This window comes from Chlorocebus sabaeus, chromosome 17, assembly GCF_047675955.1.
Source record: "Chlorocebus sabaeus isolate Y175 chromosome 17, mChlSab1.0.hap1, whole genome shotgun sequence".
Taxonomy (NCBI): Eukaryota; Metazoa; Chordata; class Mammalia; order Primates; family Cercopithecidae; genus Chlorocebus; species Chlorocebus sabaeus.
The window spans coordinates 35,744,522-35,765,464 of record NC_132920.1 but is presented as its reverse complement, the minus strand read 5'-3'; the positions used below and the strand labels follow the sequence as shown (position 1 = coordinate 35,765,464).

Sequence of the window (20,943 nt, the reverse complement as noted above, 5' to 3'; positions counted from 1 at the left end):
CTGTTTTGAGGCCAGAGCTAGATGGGAAATTAAAGAATTGGATGATGTTTTATTTACATGCCCAATGACATCAATACACGCTCATAGCAAATGCCTTTGTTTTCGTTTTCAGTATCTAAGCTTATTGGCCCTAAGTAAATCTTAGGTTAGGTAGAGCTCAGTTCCCAGGGACATTCAAGATTCATAAAGAAGTGATATTTTTCCTAGCTAAAATATTTTTCTTCTTACCAGGTTCTCTACTTAAAAGACAATGACTACTGATGAAGGTGCCAAGAACAGTGGAGAAAGCCCCACAGCCACTGTTGCTGAGCAGGGAGAGGATATTACCTCCAAAAAAGACAGGGGAGTATTAAAGGTGAGGCCACAAAGCTGAATGACATACAAGGAAATCTGCTGTCTGGAAAGATTGTTTATACTCTTTCTGAGGGGGACTGGGGTGGAAAATGTTTATTGAGGGTTACTAAGTGCTAAACAGTAAAGCTAGATTCTCATTTTGTCTTCATAACTTCAAGGTTTTTTTTAAGAGTTGAGTCTCGTTACGTTGCCCAGGCTGGTCTTGAACTCCTGGGTTCAAGTGATCTTCCCATCTCAGCTTCCTGAGTAGCTGGGATTTTCTTTTTAAATTAATTAATTAAATTTTTGAGAGAGGGTATCTCATTATGTTGCTCAGGCAAGTCTTGAAATCCTGGCCTCAAGGGATCCTCCCACCTCAGCCTTCTGAGTAGCTGAGATTATAGGCACGAGCCACTGCGCCCAGCTACATATTTTAATTTCTAATCCCAGATTATAGATGTTGAAATTGAGACTGGGCTAGGTAAATTAACTTGCCCAACATCGTATATCTTAGTAACGCAGATTTACCTGGGGTTCAGGTCCAAGTTATATCTCACTCTAAAGGGCTGTGTTTCCCTATTCTCAGAGCATACAAATAGGTTACTATTTTAATGTATCCTTTTAGTACACTAAAGCTAGCTAATGACAATTTTAAGACTTTTTAAGGAAAGAAAAGCTAACATGAAACATTCAAAGGAGTTTATTTTATTTTATTTTATTTTATTTTATGTTTTGTTTTGTTTAGTTTAGTTTAGTTTAGTTTAGTTTAGTTTAGTTTAGTTTAGTTTGAGACAAGAGTCTCCCTCTGTTGCCCAGGCTGGAGTGCAATGTTGCGATCTCAGCTCACTGCAATCTCCGCCTCCTGAGTTCAAGCAATTCTCCTGCCTCAGCCTCCCGAGTAGCTGGGATTACAGGCACCTGCCACCATGCCTGGCTAATTTTTGTGTTTTTGTAGAGACAGGGTTTCACCATGTTGGCCAGGCTGGTCTTGAACTCCTGACCTCGGGTGATCCGCCTGCCTTGGCCTCCCAAAGTGTTGGGATTATAGGCGTGAGCCACCGTGCCCAGCCCAAAGGGGTTTATTTTATATGTAAATATTGTTCCTGTGTACAGTGAAGATATCTTTTGAGATTTCCTCAGAGTAATATATCTTACTTTTGAATTAGCTTTCCTACTTATTAAAGCACTATACAGTCATTCACCATATAATGACATTTCCGTCAGTGACAGACTACACCTTCAGTGGTGGTCCCATAAAATTATAATGGGGCTGAAAAGTTCCCATGGCCTAGTGGTGTCATAGCTGTTGTAACATGGTAATATAGTATATTACGTGTTTGTGGTGATGTGGGTGTAAACAAACCTACTGCGCTGCAGTCACATGCAGTTATGTATAGTACATAATACTTGATAATAAATGTTTATATTACTGGTTTATGTGTTTACTATACTTTCTATCATTATTTTAGAGTGTGCTTCTACTTATTTTTTAAAAAGTTAACTGTAAAACACCCTTGACTGAGTATGGTGGCTCATGCCTATAATCCCAGCACCCTGAGAAGCCAAGGCAAGAGGATCACTTGAGGCCAGGAGTTCAAGACCAGCCTGGGCAACATAGTAAGATCCCTATCTGTAGAAAAAAAATTTAAAAAATTAGCCAGGCCTAGTGGCATGTACCTGTACTCTCTTCTACTCAGGAGACTGAGGCAGGAGGATCATGTAAGCCTGGGAGTTCCAAGCTGCAGTGAACTATGATCATACCACTGCATTCTAGCCTAGGTGAGAGAGGGAGATCCTGTCTCAAACACAAATGAACAAACAAAAAACAGCCTTGGGCAGGTCCTTCAGGAGGTATTCAAGAAGAAGGCATTGTTGTTATAGGAGACAGCAGCTCCATGCATGTTATTCTCCTGAAGACCTTCCAGTGGGACAAGATGTAGAGGTGGAAGACAGTGATATTGATGATCCTGACCCTCTGCAGGCCTAGGTTTATGTATGTGTCTGTGTCTTTGTTTTAAACAAAAAAAAAAATTTTTAAGTAAAAGAATAAAAAATTTTAAAAATAGAAAAATGCTTATAGAATAAGGATATAAAGAAAGAAAATATTTTTGTATAGCTGTATAGTGTGTTTGTGTTCTAAGTGACATTAGAAGAGTCAAAGCTAAAAAAAGTCATAAAGTGTGCACAGTAAAAATGTTACAGTAAGCTAAGATTGATTTATTATTAAAGAAAGAAAAAAATTTTTAAATAAATGTAGTCTAGGTGTCCAGTGTTTATAAAGTCTACGGTAGTGTATGGTAAAATTCTAGGCCTTCACGTTCACTCACTACTGACTTGCTGACTCATCCAGAACAACTTCCAGTCCTGCAAGTTCCATTCATGGTAAGTGTTCTGTATAGGTGTACACTTTTTTTTTCTTTTATACCTTTTATTACTGTACCTTTTTCTGTGTTGAGATATGTTTAGATACACAAATACCACTGTTTTACAATTGCCTGCGGTATTCAGTGCAGTAACACAGTGTACAGGTTTGTAGCCTGGGAGCAATAGGCGAAACCAAACTAATGTGGGTGTGTACTAGTAGGCCAGGCCATCGAAGTTTGTGTAAGTACACTCTGCAATGTTCACACAAGGATGAGATCACCTAAGGACACATTTCTCAGAACATATCCCTGTCCTTAAGCGATGCATGACTGCGTGTGTTTCTTTACTCTATAGTTAATCATTTTCACATGAATTTTTTTGTTCGTTTGTTTCTTACAACAATGTGGTGAGACAATCAGAACATCTCTTGATTCTTCCATCTTATAAGTGAATAAACTGAGTCTGAGAAAGCTTAAGTGGCTTTAGTCCCATTAAGTAGTTATTTCTCCTACAACATTGTTAACACATACAGGTTTTGTATAGTTAAGTTTTGTTTTTCCTGAAAAGATTATCTGATGCATTCTAAATATTACCAGGATGCTGAGTTTTAATATCTCTTGTGCCAGCAGTAGCAAATAAGAATTTTTGTTTTGTCTAACCTTGCTTATGTGAAAGCCTTTCTTCTGTGCCTGGCTCTCTTCTGAATATATGTGAATTGCCATTATGTACCAAGTCAAATTTTGGAGACTTGCAGCTATAGAATAAGGGCTTTATGCTATAGATTTACATCTTATTGTCTTCTTTTTGAGGGCTTCTCAACCTTGTAGCTATAGTTGCTCATCCTAAATTTCAGGAAGCTTCTAGACACAGTGGAGACTTCGCGGCTGTCCTCAGCATCTCCCTGCCTCTGTTTAAGACTTCCCCTTTCCTCTTTTCAGGGTGTCCACACCCAGAGAACATGATCCCCAACTTGCCTCAGACCCTGTTTTGTTCTAGGGAGTAAATCTAATTGCAAGATTTTTAGGCTTATTAAGAAATGTTGGAGATTTGAAGCCTTTTAAATTATATCATTTATCATTGTTTAGAGCCTCGGATTTCACCATGAGGCTTTTAGTTAAGATTTAAATAGGTCTAGTAACTGTGCAAGCTAGGGCAATTTAGTTAACCTCTCTGTGATTAAATTCTTGTTTTTAAAATTAGAATAATAATGCCATCAGTCTCATAGAGTTATTAGGATTAGGTGAAGCACTTAGTATAGTGCCTGTCCTATAGTAATCTATCTTATTAACTATTACGTATTAAAAAAAAAAAAAAAAACAGTGCTGGTTTGGAAATTCAGTAACTATCCGAGGAAGATAAAAATTGAATTTATATTTTAAAAATGAATAGAACCTAGATTGTGTCCTTAAGGCAACTCTAGATTTAGGCACAAATTCATCTTGCTAGGGAAGCCTGAAGTGATACCATAGTACCACTTGCTGGTGTGGATGGCTCTCTGACTCTCTGGTAGCCATTCATCCCAAATGCCCAGTTACTGTTTATAGTCGTAGAAATGCAGATTCCTTCCACACGAGGCTGACAGTTGAGCATAGCCTCCCAAATACCACATGCAGTCCATGAACATGAGCACTTGTAGAATATTGTGTAATGTCTTTTAATGTTTTGAAAACTGTTTTTTTCTTTTGAAGTCCTAGAAGGTCAGTAATGTTTCTTTGCCTTTAAAGAATGTTTGGGGCTGGGTGTGGTAGCTTATACCTGTAATCCCAGCACTTTAGGAGTCTGAGGCAGGAGAATCACTTGAACTCAGGAGTTCCAAACCAGCCTGGGCAACATAGCAAGATTTCATCTCTACTAAAAATAAAAAAATCAGCCAGGTATGGTGGCATGTGCCTGCAGTCTCTGCTACTCAGGAGGCTGAGGTGGGATGATCACTTGAGCTGGGTGATAGAGGCTGCAGCGAGCTATGATTGTACCACTGTATGCACTCTAGCCTGGGCAAAAGAGCAAGACCCTATCTCAAAAAATAAAATAAAGTTGTTTGGGCTTTTGAGTTAATAAAGCTGTGGAATTTAGGTTCACAGTGTTTATGTGATATTTATGTTAGGCGGAGGGTATACTTGTCAAAAAAGAATTTAGGAACAAATCATTGAATCATTTAAATAAAACTCAAAGCAAACTCCTTCCCCAAAAAGATGTTCATCAGATGTTAGCTACCACCCTCTGTTATCTACCAAAAATGATTAATTTGGCATAGATGATTGACAAATTACACCATCACACACCTGGATTTGATTTTCTTTTCCCAGAACTGACCAACTACATTAGCAGCTTGCTCTGCCAAGAACAAAATAAATACACTGGATTTTACAATAGCTAAATACTTTACTAGAAAACAAGTTATTCAGTATCATATCAAACTGTGCAGTGATACTCATTTTTTTAACAGATAGACTGTGTGTCAAATAATAGGAAATGTAACCTGTTTTACCAGGAAATTGGGCTTTCTGAAAATAAACAAGCAGAATCTATTCAGAAGCTAATGTTTTTAGCAAAGGAGGGAAATAAAATTACACCTTTGAAGTTTTACTTAAGCTTCTTTTTGAATATTTTTAAAAGTCCACCATTCTTTCTGGTCTAAGTCAGTGTGTACATGGACTAGGTCACAAGTCTGTGTTGTGAGAGTTTAGTGTCAAAATATAGGGCATTAAACCAATGAACAGGATTTATTCTTTAATTCTTTCAGTTAGCTAGGCGTGGTGGCGGGCGCTTGTAGTCCCAGCTACTCGGGAGGCTGAGGCAGGAGAATGGCGTGAACCCAGGAGGCAGAGCTTGCAGTGAGCCAAGATCGTGCCATTGCACTCCAGCCTGGGTGACGAGCAAGACTGTCTCAAAAAAAAAAAAAAAAACAAAACTTTTTTACTAAATATCTATAGATATGTCATATAAACAAAAACTCTTTGGAGTCCTCAATTTTTAAGATGTTATGGGGTCCTGAGGAAAAAAGGTTGAGAACTATTTTCAAGTATTAAGTATGATTTTTACTAATTTATTTTCAAATGCTTTTTTTTTTTTTGAGGAATAAATAGTGTGATTAGCAATAAAAGTAGCTATAACATAAAAGCAGGTTGGTAAAGGACAGTTTTCTAACAATGAGTTATTGTGAGGAATGAAGGAAGGCATTAGAAAGAATGGATAATAGTATATTTGCATATCTGCCTGGATGTCTTGGGATGGACTGTGTGACCTTTTTATTCTCTGATTACAAGTAAAAAGTTTCACCTCCTTTTTCTTAATGTTTGTGTTTTCTAGATTGTCAAAAGAGTGGGGAATGGTGAGGAAACGCCGATGATTGGAGACAAAGTTTATGTCCATTACAAAGGAAAATTGTCAAATGGAAAGAAGTTTGATTCCAGTCATGATAGAAATGAACCATTTGTCTTTAGTCTTGGCAAAAGTAAGAGGGTATTTTTTTGAGTTGTGTTTTACTTAGCTTTATTACTATTTGCAACATACAGGAGCAGAGGATTCTATCCTTTCTAAAAGTAAAGCTATTTTAGAATGGTAGTACTCAAAGAATGGTCTGAGAATCCCTAGGGCTCCCTGAGATCCTTTTAGGGGGTCCCAAATGTCGTTTATTTTCATAACAATACTAAGATATTATTTGACTTTTTACTGTATTGACATCTGCACTGATGGTACAAAAGCTGCAGTGGTAAAAAACTGCTGGTTCCTTAACACAAATCAAGGCAGTGGTAACCAGCTCTTCCAGTAGTCATGGTATTTTCCACTGCCACTCCTTCACTATTTACATAAGAAAAAAAGCTAGTTTCACGTAAGAATGTCGTGATAAAGAAGTAAAAATTATTAGTTTTATTAAAACCCAATCCTTGAGTTTCACATCCCTTTGATATTCTGTGACAGAAAGGGACACACATATAGAGCACTTCTGTACCCCAAAATATGATGGTTGTCTCAAGGAAAAGTACTTGTGCTCTTGTTTTAGTGAGATCTGAACTAACTGCATTTATTTCATGAAATACCATTTTTACTTGAAAGGGCAAATCTGCTTATGCAGACTTGATTCAGTATTTGGCAGGTGTTTTTCTGAGAATGAATGGAGTGAATCTGTCACTTCAAGGAAAAACAACTGACAATGTTTTTTGCCATTAAGTTTTCAAGTAAAAATTATAGTTTAGGAGAACTCGTATTTGCCACTGTGTGCTTGACAGCTTCCGAAGACTTCTGATGAGATCGGTGGGTATTAATGAATGTGGTTTTAAATATACAATGAAATGTGTCCATTTGGAAGATCTGTATAACTAAGAACCAATATTTTCTCAGTGACCAATGCAAGATGTTACAACATCATGTGTGAATAAACAATTCATTCAAAGTTAGACAACAGATTTTAATTTAACAGTATGAAAAGTTCACTGATACACTTTCAGTTTCCACATTGTAATTGACTTTTATGAAACTTACAACTTGTACAGTTTTGATGCAGTATCAGATAATTATATTCACAATTATCTAAAAGGTTATTAAAGGGCTCCTATCCTTTTCAACTATCCTTGGGTTTGGATTTTTTTTCATGTACTTCAACCAAAATTGCAGCAGATGAATGCAGAAATAGATATGAGAATCTGGTTGTCTTGTGTTACAAGTCAAACATATTTCTACATGTATAGCATTCTAAAACAATGACACTTGTCTCACTAATTTTTTTTTGTTTTGGAAAATACAAAATATAAAAATACTTTGTACAAAATTAAATTACTTACATTAACATGGGGTTATTCTAAAATTAATTATTAAATAACTACTTTTGTCCGGGTGCGGTGGCTCACACCTGTAATCCCAACACTTTGGGAGGCCGAGGTGGGCAGATCATGAGGTCAGGAGATCGAAATCATCCTGGCTAACACGGTGAAACCCCGTCTCTACTAAAAATACAAAAAATTAGCTGGGCATGGTTGCGGTCGCCTGTAGTCCCAGCTACTCGGGAGGCTGAGGCAGGAGAATGGTGTGAACCTGGGAGGCGGAGCTTGCAGTGAGCTGAGATCATGCCACTGCACTCCAGCCTGGGTGACCAGCAAGACTGTCTCAAAAAAAAAAAAAAAAAAAACTACTTTTTTACTAAATATCAGTAGATATGTCATATAAACAAAAGCTGTTTGGAGTCCTCAATTTTTAAGATGTTACGGGGTCCTGAGGAAAAAAGGTTGAGAACTACTATTTTCAATTATTAAGTATGATTTTTACTAATTTATTTTCAAATGCCTTTTTTTTTTTTTTGAGACAGGGTTTCGATCTGTCGTCCGGGCCGGCTCCCTGTAGCCTCCACCTCTCAGGCTCAAGTGATCCTCCCACCTCAGCCCCACAAATAGCTGGGAATACAGGTGTGTGCCACCATGCCTGGCTCGTTCTGTCGCCCAGGCTGGAGTGCGGTAGCACCATCTCGGCCCAGTGCAGCCTCCACTTCCTAGGTTCAAGTGAGATTCTCATGCCTGAGCCTCCCAAGTAGCTTGAGACTACAGGCATGCACCACCATGCCCAGCTAATTTGTATGTTTTTTGTAGAGATGGGGCTTTGCCATGTTGGCCAGGCTGGCCTTGAACTCCTGACCTCAAGTGATCCACTCACCTCAGCCCCCTAAACACCTGGGATTACAGGCATGAGCCACCATGCCTAGCCTAATTTTTTTTGTAGAGACAGGGTTTCATCATGTTCCCCAGGCTAGTTCTGAACTCCTGGGCTCAAGCAATCTACCTACCTCAGCCTCCCAAAGTGCTAGGATTATAGATAGGCATGAGCCACCAGGCCTGGCCTCAAATGCTTTTAAATGGCTTTAGTTCATTTAATATTCTTATTTTTTAATCTTGTAGGAGTAATAGCCCATACATCAAGTTAAACTTTGTAGACCATGTGGCTTATTGGAAGTTGGTGGCTGAGTTACGTCTTTTATTCTTTTCTGCCACAGACAAGCAATTGTAGTTTGTTTCTAGATTAGGGAAAAAATAAGTATTCCCCTTATTCGCCACCATGGCTCAATGTGGACTTCATTCCCTTGTCTTTCAGCTCTGTATCTAGTTGAATTGCTAACTAAGCATGGATCTGGAAAGGAAATATAGTAAGCAGGAACTGAGGAGTTACTTTCTGTCTCTTGCCACAAAGTCTTCCCTGCATCCTGTATCATTTGTGTGCCTGGTGAATTCTGCTTCCCATCCAGCTGTGCTCTTTCCAAGCTCCAGTTCTGGCCATGCCCCTGCTCCCTTCTCCTTTGGGTCCTTAGTAGGTTAATGGCTCATGTGATATTAATTTTTTGTTTGAATAAGATAGCAGTAAAAATCAAATACAGTCTTGTGGCAGATAATTATGACAGTTATTTTAGAATGTTGTTGTTGTTGATTTAGGGATATGAACCTCCAGGGCTGCCAGAATGGGTGTGGCATCATTATTTAGGTGACCTAAGAGTGACTGACCTTGTCAGATCCCCTTGTTCCTGCCACCTGTTAAATCCTTACTCTATCCTTAGAATTTCTGTCTTAAAGAAGTTGATAGAGTTAAGATACCAGATCCTTTTAGCAGTTATCTTGGTGAACAGAATTAAGAATTGTTGAGAATTTAGATTGCTATCTTCTGTACTGAGATTTTCTCAGTAAACCACTATGGTGAATAGTTTCAGTTTCCTAGAATTTTAAGCAGAGTGAGAAGATTTTCTGAGTTATTTTTTTTAAATACAAGTTGGGAGAAAAAAAGAGATAACTTTCAGTTGACTTTGTACCTCTGACACACCTGTCTAGAGCCAGTGCAGTCTCACAGGAAAAGCTTCCAGCCAGGCGTTAGGAAGCCAGGGTTCCTGTCTTCATTGTTCCTTATGGTATGTTAACATAAGTAAGCCACTTAATCTTCCCTGCTTCTGTAAAAAGAAGTCTGTAGGAGCCTATGTGATTCCATTCTTGTTCCTTCTGTAAAGAATGCGGGAACAAAAGCCATAAAAGACTAATACCAACACAAAGAGACCCTTAGAGGCCTCTTTAAGATGGTAATTGGAGATACTAGGATAGAGCAATATACCTCTGGTAAAACATCTATGACGTAATGTATTTAGTTGCTTACAAAACAAGAAACATTGATTAGGCAGTTTATAGTTTTGTGGGGTTTTTTTTCCTTTTTTTTTTTTTTTTGAGATGGAATCTCACTCTGTAGCCCAAGCTGAAGTGCAGTGGCGTGATCTTGGCTCACTGCAGCCTCTGCCTGTGGGGCTCAAGCGATTCTCGTGCCTCAGCCTCCCGAGTAGCTGGCACTACAGGCGTGCACCACCATGCTTGGCTAATTTTTTGTGTTTTCGTAGAGACAGGGTTTCACCATGTTGCCCAGGGTGGTCTTGAACTCTTGAGCTCTGACAATTTGCCCGCCTTATCCTCCCAAATTGCTAGGATTACGGGAGTGAGCCACTGCACCTGGCCTATAGTTTTATACTTATATTTTATAGCAGTAGGTAATTTATCAAAATGAAGAAAATATAAATGGACACTAGCATAAATATTGTTCATTGACTCCACTGATCCCTTATATTGTACCTCTCCCAAGGGAATAAATAGAAATATTTCAATGGAAAGTCATCCTAATTTGGGAATTCTAGTATGACTTCAGTATTTAACATAGAACTATAAGAGCCTATTTGTAAAAATCCCATTGAAAAGATAAACATATCATATGTAAACAAATTCGAGCTATACCTACACTTGCTTTGTATATGTCTGTTGCTTTTACTATACTATTTTTTTTCTTTCTTTTTTTTTTTCTTTTTTAAATTTTTGAGATGGAGTTTCACTCTTGTTGCCCAAGCTGGAGTGCAATGGCGTGATCTCGGCTCACTGTGACCTCTACCTCCCAGGTTCAAGCGATTCCCCTGCCTCAGCCTCCCAAGTAGCTGGGATTACAGGCACATGTCACCACACCTGGCTAATTTTGTGTTTTTAGTAGAGATGGAGTTTCACCATGTTGGCCAGGCTGGTTTTGAACTCCTGACCTCAGGTGATCCACCGGTCTTGGCCTCCCAATGTGCTGGGATTACAGGCGTGAGCTACCGCACCTGACCAGCCATACCACCTTTTTTGTTGTTGTTGTTGTTGAGACGGAGTCTTGCTCAGTCGCCCAGGCTGGAGTGCAGTGGCGCGATCTCAGCTCACCACAAGCTCCGCCTCCCGGGTTCACGCCATTCTCCTGCCTCAGCCTCCCGAGTAGCTGGGACTACAGGCGCCCGCCACCTGGCCCGGCTAGTTTTTTGTATTTTTTAGTAGAGACAGGGTTTCACCGTGTTAGCCAGGATGGTCTCGATCTCCTGACCTCGTGATCCGCCTGTCTCGGCCTCCCAAAGTGCTGGGATTACAGGCTTGAGCCACCGCGCCCGGCCATACCATCTTTTAAACTCTGTTCTTTACTTTCTTCATCTAAGGTTATGGATAATCAAATATACTACATATATTATATATGATTTTATAAGTATATACTATTATGTTGAGGATTAAGTAAGATAATGTACACCATCACCTAGCATTCAGCCTAACACATGGTTAGCACTCAGATGTTGATTATTATTGTGGCAGTGTTAGGATTATTGACTGTTTTTATAATGGAAAAAGCTGTGTTATAACATCTTGAGTCCTGACTTCATCTGTTGACCATGCATGCATACAAACCTTTGAAACAATGTTCAACCATCTTGCTTAGTCCTAGGAAGTTGGGAAAGACAGAATCAATCTAAGGGAATTGATTATTATTACTGTAGAATATGTTACAGAAATTAAAGAGGTGATGGTTTCCCTAACTGGGTTTTCTTAACTAAATATTAGAGGTTGTGAATTATTAGAACTGGTCATAGCCCATTTACAAAAGAAGTTGAATTAAGAATGAGGATTTTCATACATCTATAATAGGGGTTCTGTTCTTTTACCCTCCTCCCCCCATCAAATATATTTCACTAAAATGGAAGAGGGCAATAGATTTGGAAGATGAAAGATTTATTTCTACCCTATTCTTTTTTTTTTTTTTTTTTTTTTTGAGATAGAGTCGCGTTCTGTCGCCCAGGCTGGAGTGCATTGGCATGATCTCAGCTCACTGCAACCTCCGCGTCCCAGGTTCACGCCATTCTCCTGCCTCAGCCTCCTGAGTAGCTGGGACTACAGGCACCCGCCATCATGCCCAGCTAATTTTTTGTATTTTTTAGTAGAGACGGGGTTTCACTGTGTTAGCCAGGATGGTCTCGATCTCCTGACCTCATGATCTGCCCGCCTCGGCCTCCCAAAGTGCTGGGCCTACATCCCAAGAGTACTAAAGCCTCACCCCTCTCCATTCACCCCTGTAAAAGCCTGGTGATATATCTGATACTAGGCTACTTGATTGAGGTTGTTTTTTATGTTTTTGGTATGTGACTAACATGCCTGAGAATCACTAAGATAAAAATCCTACTTTTTATACTTTTCCCTCAGATTTGAGGAGTAAGAGAAAAATAAACCAATAGTTTTGGATTCTTCACATTTCTATACTACCCTCTTATTAGTGAGAGTTAGCCATAATGAAGTAAATATGAGTACTCTGCCTGTTACATTAATAAAATCTTAATTTTTGTTGCATTATGATCTATGATCATTAGTAGAAATATCTGTTAATTTACTCAGCCAGTAGCATATTGGGGTAAGAAGGGGAAATATATGTTGAAGGTCTAATAAGCTAGTACTTTAAGTACTTGCAGTGCCAGGCCAAGGAACTTATGTGTATTATCTCATTTAATTCGCCTACCAATCTTAATTATTTATTTATTTTTTTTTGAGATGGAGTCTTGCTCTGTTGCCCAGGCTGGAGTGCAGTGGCGTGGTCTCAGCTCACTGCAACCTTTACTTCCCAGGTTCAAGCGATTCTCTTGCCTCAGCCTCCCGAGTAGCTGGGACTGCAGGTGCATACCACCAGGCCCAGCTAATTTTTGTATTTTTAGTAGAGATGGTGTTTCACCATGTTGGCCAGGATGGTCTCAATCTCCTGACCTCGTGATCCACCCACCTCGGCCTCCCAAAGTACTGGGATTACAAGCATGAGCCACTGCACCCGGCCTCAATCTTACTATTTTTTTGATTCTTTGTACAATTAGTATAATTTAGGTGACAATCATATTAACATTTGTGTCAAAGGAGGTATTATTTACATATAATAAAGTTTACCCTTTTAAGTATATAGTTTGATGAATTTTGATAATATTTCTGTAACTACCACCACAATCAAAATATAAAACAATTTCTTTACCTTAAAAAGTATTTTTATGTCCTTTTGCAGTCATTTTCCTTCCTGGACTCTGAGCCCCAGGCAGTCACTAACTTGGTTTCTGTTCCTATAATTTTGCCTCTTCTAGAATTTCGTATAAACAGAATCTTGTATTATCTTTGGTGTTTGACTTCTTTCACTTAATATGACGACTTTGGGATTCTTGCATGTTGAATTCCTGAGAAGTATTCCACAATTTGGGAATGCCACCGTTTGTTCACCCATTCAAAAACAGGACATTTGGTTGTTTGCAATTTGGGGCTATTCAGTTTTTCATATCCTTGCTAACATGTAGTATTGTCGATCTTTTTAATTTTAGCCATTCTAGTAAGTATGAAGTAGGATCTCACCTTGCATTTCTCTGATGACTAGTGATGATTGAGGGTCTCTCTTCTTGTGCTTAGTGGGCATTTGTATGTTTTCTTTTGTAAAGTGTCTGTTCAGATCTTCTGCCCATTTTAAAACATCGGTTGTTTGTCTTATTGAGTTGTACTTAAAAGGGCAAGCACTTCAGCAAATATGATCTCCCAGTCTGTCTTGCCTTTTTATTTTCTTAATTGGTCTTGGAGAAGTAGACGTTTTTACTTCTGATGAAGTCAGTTTTATCAATTTTTTCTTTTATGGTTTGGTTACCTACTGTTATTAACCATTTTTAGTTTGAGGTGATTTTTTGTTTACTATATTACAGACTAAGTACAGAAAAGCTTGGTAAATTGCCCAAGGCTATACAGTAAGTGGCAGAGCCAGGATTCAAATCCAGATAGTCTTTCTTATGTTAGATCTTAAGGTTTAAAACATAGCCCAAACCAGGTATAGAAATGAAGTAGGTCCTGGTTGGCAGTATTTATCGAGTGCCTGATATACAGTAGAAATTTCTCTTTTTTTTGAGATGGAGTCTCGCTCTCGCTCAGGCTGGAGTGCAGTGGTGTGATCTCGGCTCACTGCAACCTCTGTCTCGCGGGTTCAAGTGATTCTCCTGCCTCAGCCTCCTGAGTAGCTGGGATTACAGGTGTACACCACCATGCCCGGCTAATTTTTGTATTTTTAGTAGAGACGGGGTTTCACCACGTTGGCCAGGATGGTCTCGATCTCCTGACCTCGTGATCCACCCACCTTGACCTCCCAAAGTACTGGGATTACAGGTGTGAGCCACCATGCCCGGCCACAGAAGACATTTCTTACCAGTATTGATATGTCATAGTAAGATTTATCAAAAGCGCTGGCACTTGTGTTGGCTCGCTCGCTGTCTCTCTTCCTCCTCCCTCCTTCTCTCTCTCTTTCTCTCCAGAGATTTGCTCTGTTATCAGAGCTGGAATGCATCATAACTCACTACAGCATTGAACTCCTAGGCTTCAGCGATCCTCCTGCCTCAGCCTCCCAGAGTGCTGGGATTACAAGCATGAGTCACTACCCTCAGCCAGTATGTTCTTAATATCTGTTTACTTTTTTTTACATTCAGTTTAGGAGCATTCAGGAGATTTGTAAGGAAAGCTTTTAGGCTAAAATATTTAATTTTTCTAATTGTCCCCAAAAGTGTGAGCCAGAAAGACAGCAAACTTTAAGAAAGTACTTACTTTGGTTTTTCCTGGTACTTTGCGATAGAGGAGGAATGCTTCCAGTTTCCACTGCTGAGTGGATATCAGGGAGGAGCTGATTTAGCCTGTGAAAAGCTGAGCAAATTTCTCACTCCATTTAAATTCGATATTACATTATGCCTTTGTTCTTTTTTTGAGTAAAATATTGTAGTGCTATAGTTCTTTGCAAAGAGCAATTAAAACATGACCCCTGCCTTCAAGTGTGTAACAATTTAGTCTGGCAGAGTTGATCCTTAAGGCTGTCCTGGGACAGATAATGACACCATATCTGTTTTCTTTCCCTTTTCCCTTTTTTTTTTAAATTATAAGCCTTGCAGGTGGGGAGAGGTTATCCTGTGATTAGTTCTCTTAGTAGTTAGAGAAATGACAAAAATACAATGTAGCATAAGATATGAACACTTTAAAAGAGTCTTAAACATAAATTACTGTAATCTCAGCAGTTTGGGAGGCCAAGGCAGGAGGATCAGTTGAACCCAAGGGTGCAAGACCAGCCTGGACAACATGGTGAAACCCCATCTCTACAAAAAATATAAAAATTAGCCAGGTGTGGTGGTGCCAGCTTACTCAGGAGGCTGAGATGGGAAGATCATTGGAGCCCAGGAGGTCAAGGCTGCAGTGAGCTATGATCACACGCCTTCACTCCAGCCTGGGTGACAGAGCGAGACGCTGACTCAAACAAAACAAAATACATAAATTAATTTGTTTAATTCATGATTAGTTACTATTGGTAGGGGGTAGGGATGATTATTAGAGCCCTTTTATAGCTATTTTAAAATAAAACTAGGCCAGGCGTAGTGGCTCATGCCTGTAATCCCAGCATTTTGGGTGGCTGAGGCAGGCAGATCACCTGAGGTTTGAAGTTCAAGACCAGCCTGGCCAACATAGTGAAACCCCGTCTCTACTGCAAATACAAAAATTAGCTGGTGTGGTGGCATATGCCTGTAATCCCAGACTACTGGGGAGGCTGAGGCAGGAGAATCACTTGAGCCCAGGAGGTGGAAGTTACAGTAAGCCAAGATTGTGCCACTGCACTCCAGCCTGGGCGACAGAGTGAGACTCTGTCTCAAAAAACTAAAAACAAAAACAAAAAAACCTAAAATATATGAGGAAAAAGTATACAGGAAAAATAATTCGCTTTGTTTAGTGTAAAAAGAAGAAAGGATGTCTGTATTATCTATTATATGAGGTTTTTCTTATTTTTAACATAAAAATTAGTAGAATATGCAAGTAGTTAAAATAGAGATCAGAAATTGGTACTAAGTCCTCGGAATCCCTCAAGGAAGGTGAAGCAGGAATGAATAAGATGCACTTTTAATTACCTGAAGCTTAGTAAGTGATTAACCTTAAGTGTTTGTCAACTTTTATATTTTGAAAGGAAATCTTTTACAGTTAAAATATTTACCTTTCTTGTTCTCCTTTACTACTCCCATATGAAAAAGTAATTTTTTTCTGTATGTTATGGTGTAGCTTTCATCTTATAGTGTGTTCAGTATGCTCATATTCAAATGTAAACGTACATTTAAAAGGTGGTGATTTTTCAACAAGATGCCAAGACCATTCAGTGGGAGAAAGGACAGTCTTTTCAACAAATGGTGTTAGAAAAGCTAGATATCCACATGTAAAAGAATGAAATTGGGTCCTTATCTTACACCATCTGCAAAAATTAACTCAAAATGGATCAAAGACCTAAACGCAAGATCTAAACCTATAAAACTCCCGTAAGAATATGGAGGAAGGCCGGGCACAGTGGCTCACACCTGTAAGACCAGCACTTTGGGAGGCTGAGGCAGGCGGATCACCTGAGGTTTAGGAGTTCAAGACCAGCCCTGACCAACATGGTGAAACCCGTCTCTACTAAAAAAAAAAATTAGCTGGGCATGGTGGCGCATGCCTGTTGTCCCAGCTACTTGGGAGACTGAGGCAGGAGAATTGCTTGAACCCAGGAAGCAGAGGTTGCAGTGAGCCAAGATCACACCATTGCACTCCAGCCTAGGCAGCAAGAATGAAACGTCTCAAAAAATAAATAAATAAATAAAGAATATGGAGGAAAGGCTTCATGACATTGGATTTTGCAGTGGTTTCTTGGCATGACATCAAAAGTACAGGCAACAAAAGTAAAACAATTAAACATAAACTACTGTACATCATAAATTAAACAAATTGGAATACATCAAAATTTAAAACTTTTGTGCATCAAACAGTAACAGAATGAAAGGTAGCCTATGGAATGGGAGAAAAATATTTGCAAATCTTATATCTGATAAGGGGTTAATACCCAGAATACACAAACAACTCCTGTAACTCAACAAAAACAACAAAATAGCCCAATTAAAAAATTAGTAAAGGACCAGTTGCAGTGGCCATACCTGTAATCCCAGCATTTTGGGAGACCTAGGTGGGAGGATTACTTAGAGGCCAGGCTTTCAAGACTAGTCTGGGCAACATAGTGATACCCTATGTCTAAAAAATTTTTTTAAACTGGGCAGAGGACTTGAAATTTCTTCAAAGAAGATATAAAAATGGACAACAAGCATATGCAAAGATGTTCAACATCACTGATCACTAGGGAAATGCAAGTCAAAACCACAGTGAAATATCACCCTCATACCGGTTAGAATGGGTACTATTAAAAAAACAGAAAACAACAAGTGTTGATGAGGATGTAGAGAAATTGGAACCCTCATGCATTGTTGGTGGGAATGTAAAATAGTGCAACTGCGGTGGAAAACAGTATGGAAGTTCCTCAGACAATTGAAAATAGGGTTACCATGTTGATCTAGCAATTCTACTTGTGGGCATATAACCAACAGAATTGAAACAGTCTTGAAGAGATATGTATACTCATGTTTGTAGCAGCATTATTAACAGCAACCAAAAGGTGGAAGCAACTCAAGTGTCTATCATAGATGAATAGATAAGCAAAAGGTGATAAAAACGTACAGTGGAATATTTAAGTTTTAAAGAAAAATTCTGGCAGATGCTACAACATGGATGAACCTTGAGGATGTTATACTAAGTGAAGTAATCCAGTGACAGACAAATACTATCTGATTCCACTTATATGAGTTATCTATCTAGAGTAGTCAAATTCATAAAAACAGAAAGTAGAATAAAAGTTGCCAAAGGTTCGGGAAGGAGGAAATGTTTAATGGGTATAAAATTTTAGTTTTGCAAGACGAAAAAGTTCTGGAGATTGGTTGCATAACAATGTGTATATACTTAAAAATAGTGAACTGTGCACTTTAAAAAATAGCTAAGGCAGTAAATTCTTTTTTTTTCCCCCCACAATTAAGCATTTTTTTTTAACTCAAGGAGGAAACATTATGTAGTCAGAATGTTCTGAAGTGGTCACTATAGTCTTTATTATAAATAAAAGTGTTAAGTGATTAAAATGTTGTATCTTAAAATGTTATATAATTTTTTTAAGCCAGAAAGAAGTATTACATTACAGAAGGAAGAAAAAGTATAATGAATTGTTTTTATACTAGGCTTTATATACTTTTAAACTTTTTCACCTGCCTATAGTTACATACATATAAAAAGCATTTAAATTTAGTAGTAGCTATATTACACATTTGTGTGTGTGTGTGTGTATATATATATTTTCTCATATTTTATTACAAATGGAATAAGACTCTTGAAATTGATAAATTGTGTATAAGCTAGTAAAATTGAAGTCTAGATCAAGTGTAAGAATAAATTGATGTTATATATTCTTGGTGGTTTTTTTTTTTTTGAGACAGAGTCTTGCTCTGTTGCCCAGGCTAGAATGCAGTGGCGCAATCTCGGCTCACTGCAAGCTCTGCCTTCTGGGTTCACGCCATTCTCCTGCCTCAGCCTCCCGAGTAGCTGGGACTACAAGCACCCGCCACCACGCCCGGCTAATTTTTTATATTTTTAGTAGAGACAGGGTTTCACCCTGTTAGCCAGGATGGTCTCAATCCCCTGACCTTGTGATCTGCCCGCCTTGGACTCCCAAAGTGCTGGGATTACAGGCGTGAGCCACTGCGCCCGGCCTGTTCTTGGTGTATTTTACCTACGACTGAGATCCTAAAGATGAAGAATCTTTAAAATGTTTATGCTTTGGGGATTGGGCATGGTGGCTCACACCTGTAATCCCAGCACTTTGGGAGGCCGAGGTGGGCAGACCACTTGAGGTCAGGAGTTTGAGACCAGCCTGACCAACATGGTGAAACCCTGTCTCTACTAAAAATACAAAAATTAGCTAAGCGTAGTGGCATGTGCCTGTAATCCCAGCTACTTGGGAGGCTGAGGCACGAGAATCGCTTGAACCCAAGAGGCAGAGGTTGCAATGAGCCAAGATTATGCCACTGCTCTCCAGCCTGGACAACAAAGTGAGACCCTATCTCAAAAAAAGGAAAATATTTATGCTTTTGGTGCAGTAGTTCTACCTCTAGGAATTTAAGGAAATGTGGTGTAGAAGCTTGCTTAACCCACTCCAGACTAATTGATGCTCTCCATTCTGTTTGCAAATATACTGAGTGATACAGCTGGTTTCCTGTTCTGCGGTGTGGTCCCACACACTGCTCCCATCAGTTGAGTGGGCCTTGTCAGTGCCCTGCAGCCACAGACCACTAGGAACACACCTATAGTTGAACACGTTGGTTCATTAGTTGCGAGGGAGGATGCACACCATGCGAACTGTGGAGTATCTAGTAAGAGTGTTAGAAGGAATATTTTATAGGACTTGGGCTTGTATTAGGTGATTTTGGGGAGTTTTAAGAAAGCAGAGCTTTCTCGATTGGATGCTGTTAGGATGTGGGTTGATTTATGTTTGGGTATCTTAATAAATCTTATGAGGAGGTGGGCCAACTAGAGTGAGACCAAAACTAGAACTGATAGAGAAGCAGCAGTCACTCATATTAGCCAGGAGAGGGGGATGTTTGGTATTTTGTAAAATGCACAGTGACCTTGTTTTTTTCCTCTGGGCTTAGACAAAAAAAAAAATTTTTTTTCTTTTTTGAAATGGGACTGTAGTGCAGTGGCATGATCTCAGCTCACTGCACCCTCCACCTCCCAGGTTCAAGCAATTCTCCTGCCTCAGCCTCCCAAGTAGCTGGGATTACAGGCATGTGCCACCACGCCTGGCTAATTTTTACATTTTTAGTAGAGACAGGGTTCCACCATGTTGGCCAGGCTGGTCTCGAACTCCTGACCTCAGGTGATCCACTCGCCTCAGCCTCCCAAAGTGCTGGGATTACAGGTGTGAGCCATCATGCCCAGCCAGATTTGTTTTGTCTCACTTGGACACAGTCTCAGAGTGATCTTGTCTCATGTTGATATTTTGCGAGATTGTTTATGTCCCACAGGAGAATAATATGGCCTCCCTGTGATCCCTAGGCCAGCTTCAAACAACACTGAGGTCTAGCTGTAAGTGTTCAAGCAGTTTCCAGATGTTGGGGAGGCTACTTTTTCTTTCTCAAACTCTTGTTAAGAATCAGTTGAAGCCAAGTGTCTGTAGTCTCAGCCACTCAGATGCTGAGGTGGGAGGATCACTTGAGCCAGGAGTTCAAATCCAGCCTGAGCAACATAGCAAGACCCTGTCTCTTAAAAATGAAAAAAACTGGGCTGATGCAATGGCTCACACCTGTAATCCCAGAACTTTGGAAAGCTGAAGCAGGAGTATCACTTGAGGCTAGGAGTTCAAGACCAACCTGGGCAATGTAACAAGACTCCATATCTACAGAAAAATTTAAAATCATGGTGGTATTCACCTGTAGTCCTAGCTACTAGGGAAGCTGAGGCAGGAGGTTCTCTTGAGCCCAGGAGTTCAAGACCAGCCTGGGCAACATGGTGAGACTCTGTCTACAAAAAAAATAAAGAGGAAGAAAATTAGCCCAATGTGGTGGCACATGTCTGAGGTCCCAGCTACTTGGAAGGCTAAGGTGGGAGGACTGCTTGAGCCTGGGAGGTTGAGGATGCAGTAAGCGATACTCATACTACTGCACTCCAATCTGTGTGACAGAGCAAGACCCTGTCTCTTAAAAAAAAAAAAAAAAAGCCATTTTATAAAGACAGTTGGGCAATAACTATCAAATTTAAAATGCGTATCACCTTTGCACTTCCAGGAATTTACCCTCCAAATATACTTATGCAAAGTAGGCAAACATAAATGGACAAGTAGTCTCATTAGATTACTGTTGGTAATATATGCATCAATAGGAGATTGTTGTATTATACACTCAATAATGTTTTTCCTTTATCAAATACATATTATGTGCCAGGCACCATGCCGTGCATTTGATGTGTTTTGTCTAATAATTCTTAAAACAACTGAAAACATATGGCAAGTACTGTTATTATCTACATT

At 39.4% G+C, this 20,943-nt stretch overlaps 1 protein-coding gene across 3 annotated transcripts in view; it reads left to right on the top strand.

Annotated features, from left to right (window-relative positions):
• The window catches only part of FKBP5 (FKBP prolyl isomerase 5), a 138,474-nt gene that overhangs the window by 66,546 nt on the left and 50,985 nt on the right, over positions 1-20,943 (top strand). For all 3 annotated transcript variants that reach the window (XM_073005931.1, XM_007972831.3, XM_038006008.2), the window contains exons 2-3: positions 232-355; positions 6,007-6,151. In XM_073005931.1, the coding sequence (XP_072862032.1) occupies positions 251-355; positions 6,007-6,151 (250 nt within the window). In that variant the 5' untranslated portion in view covers positions 232-250. The remainder of the gene's footprint in view (positions 1-231; positions 356-6,006; positions 6,152-20,943) is intronic.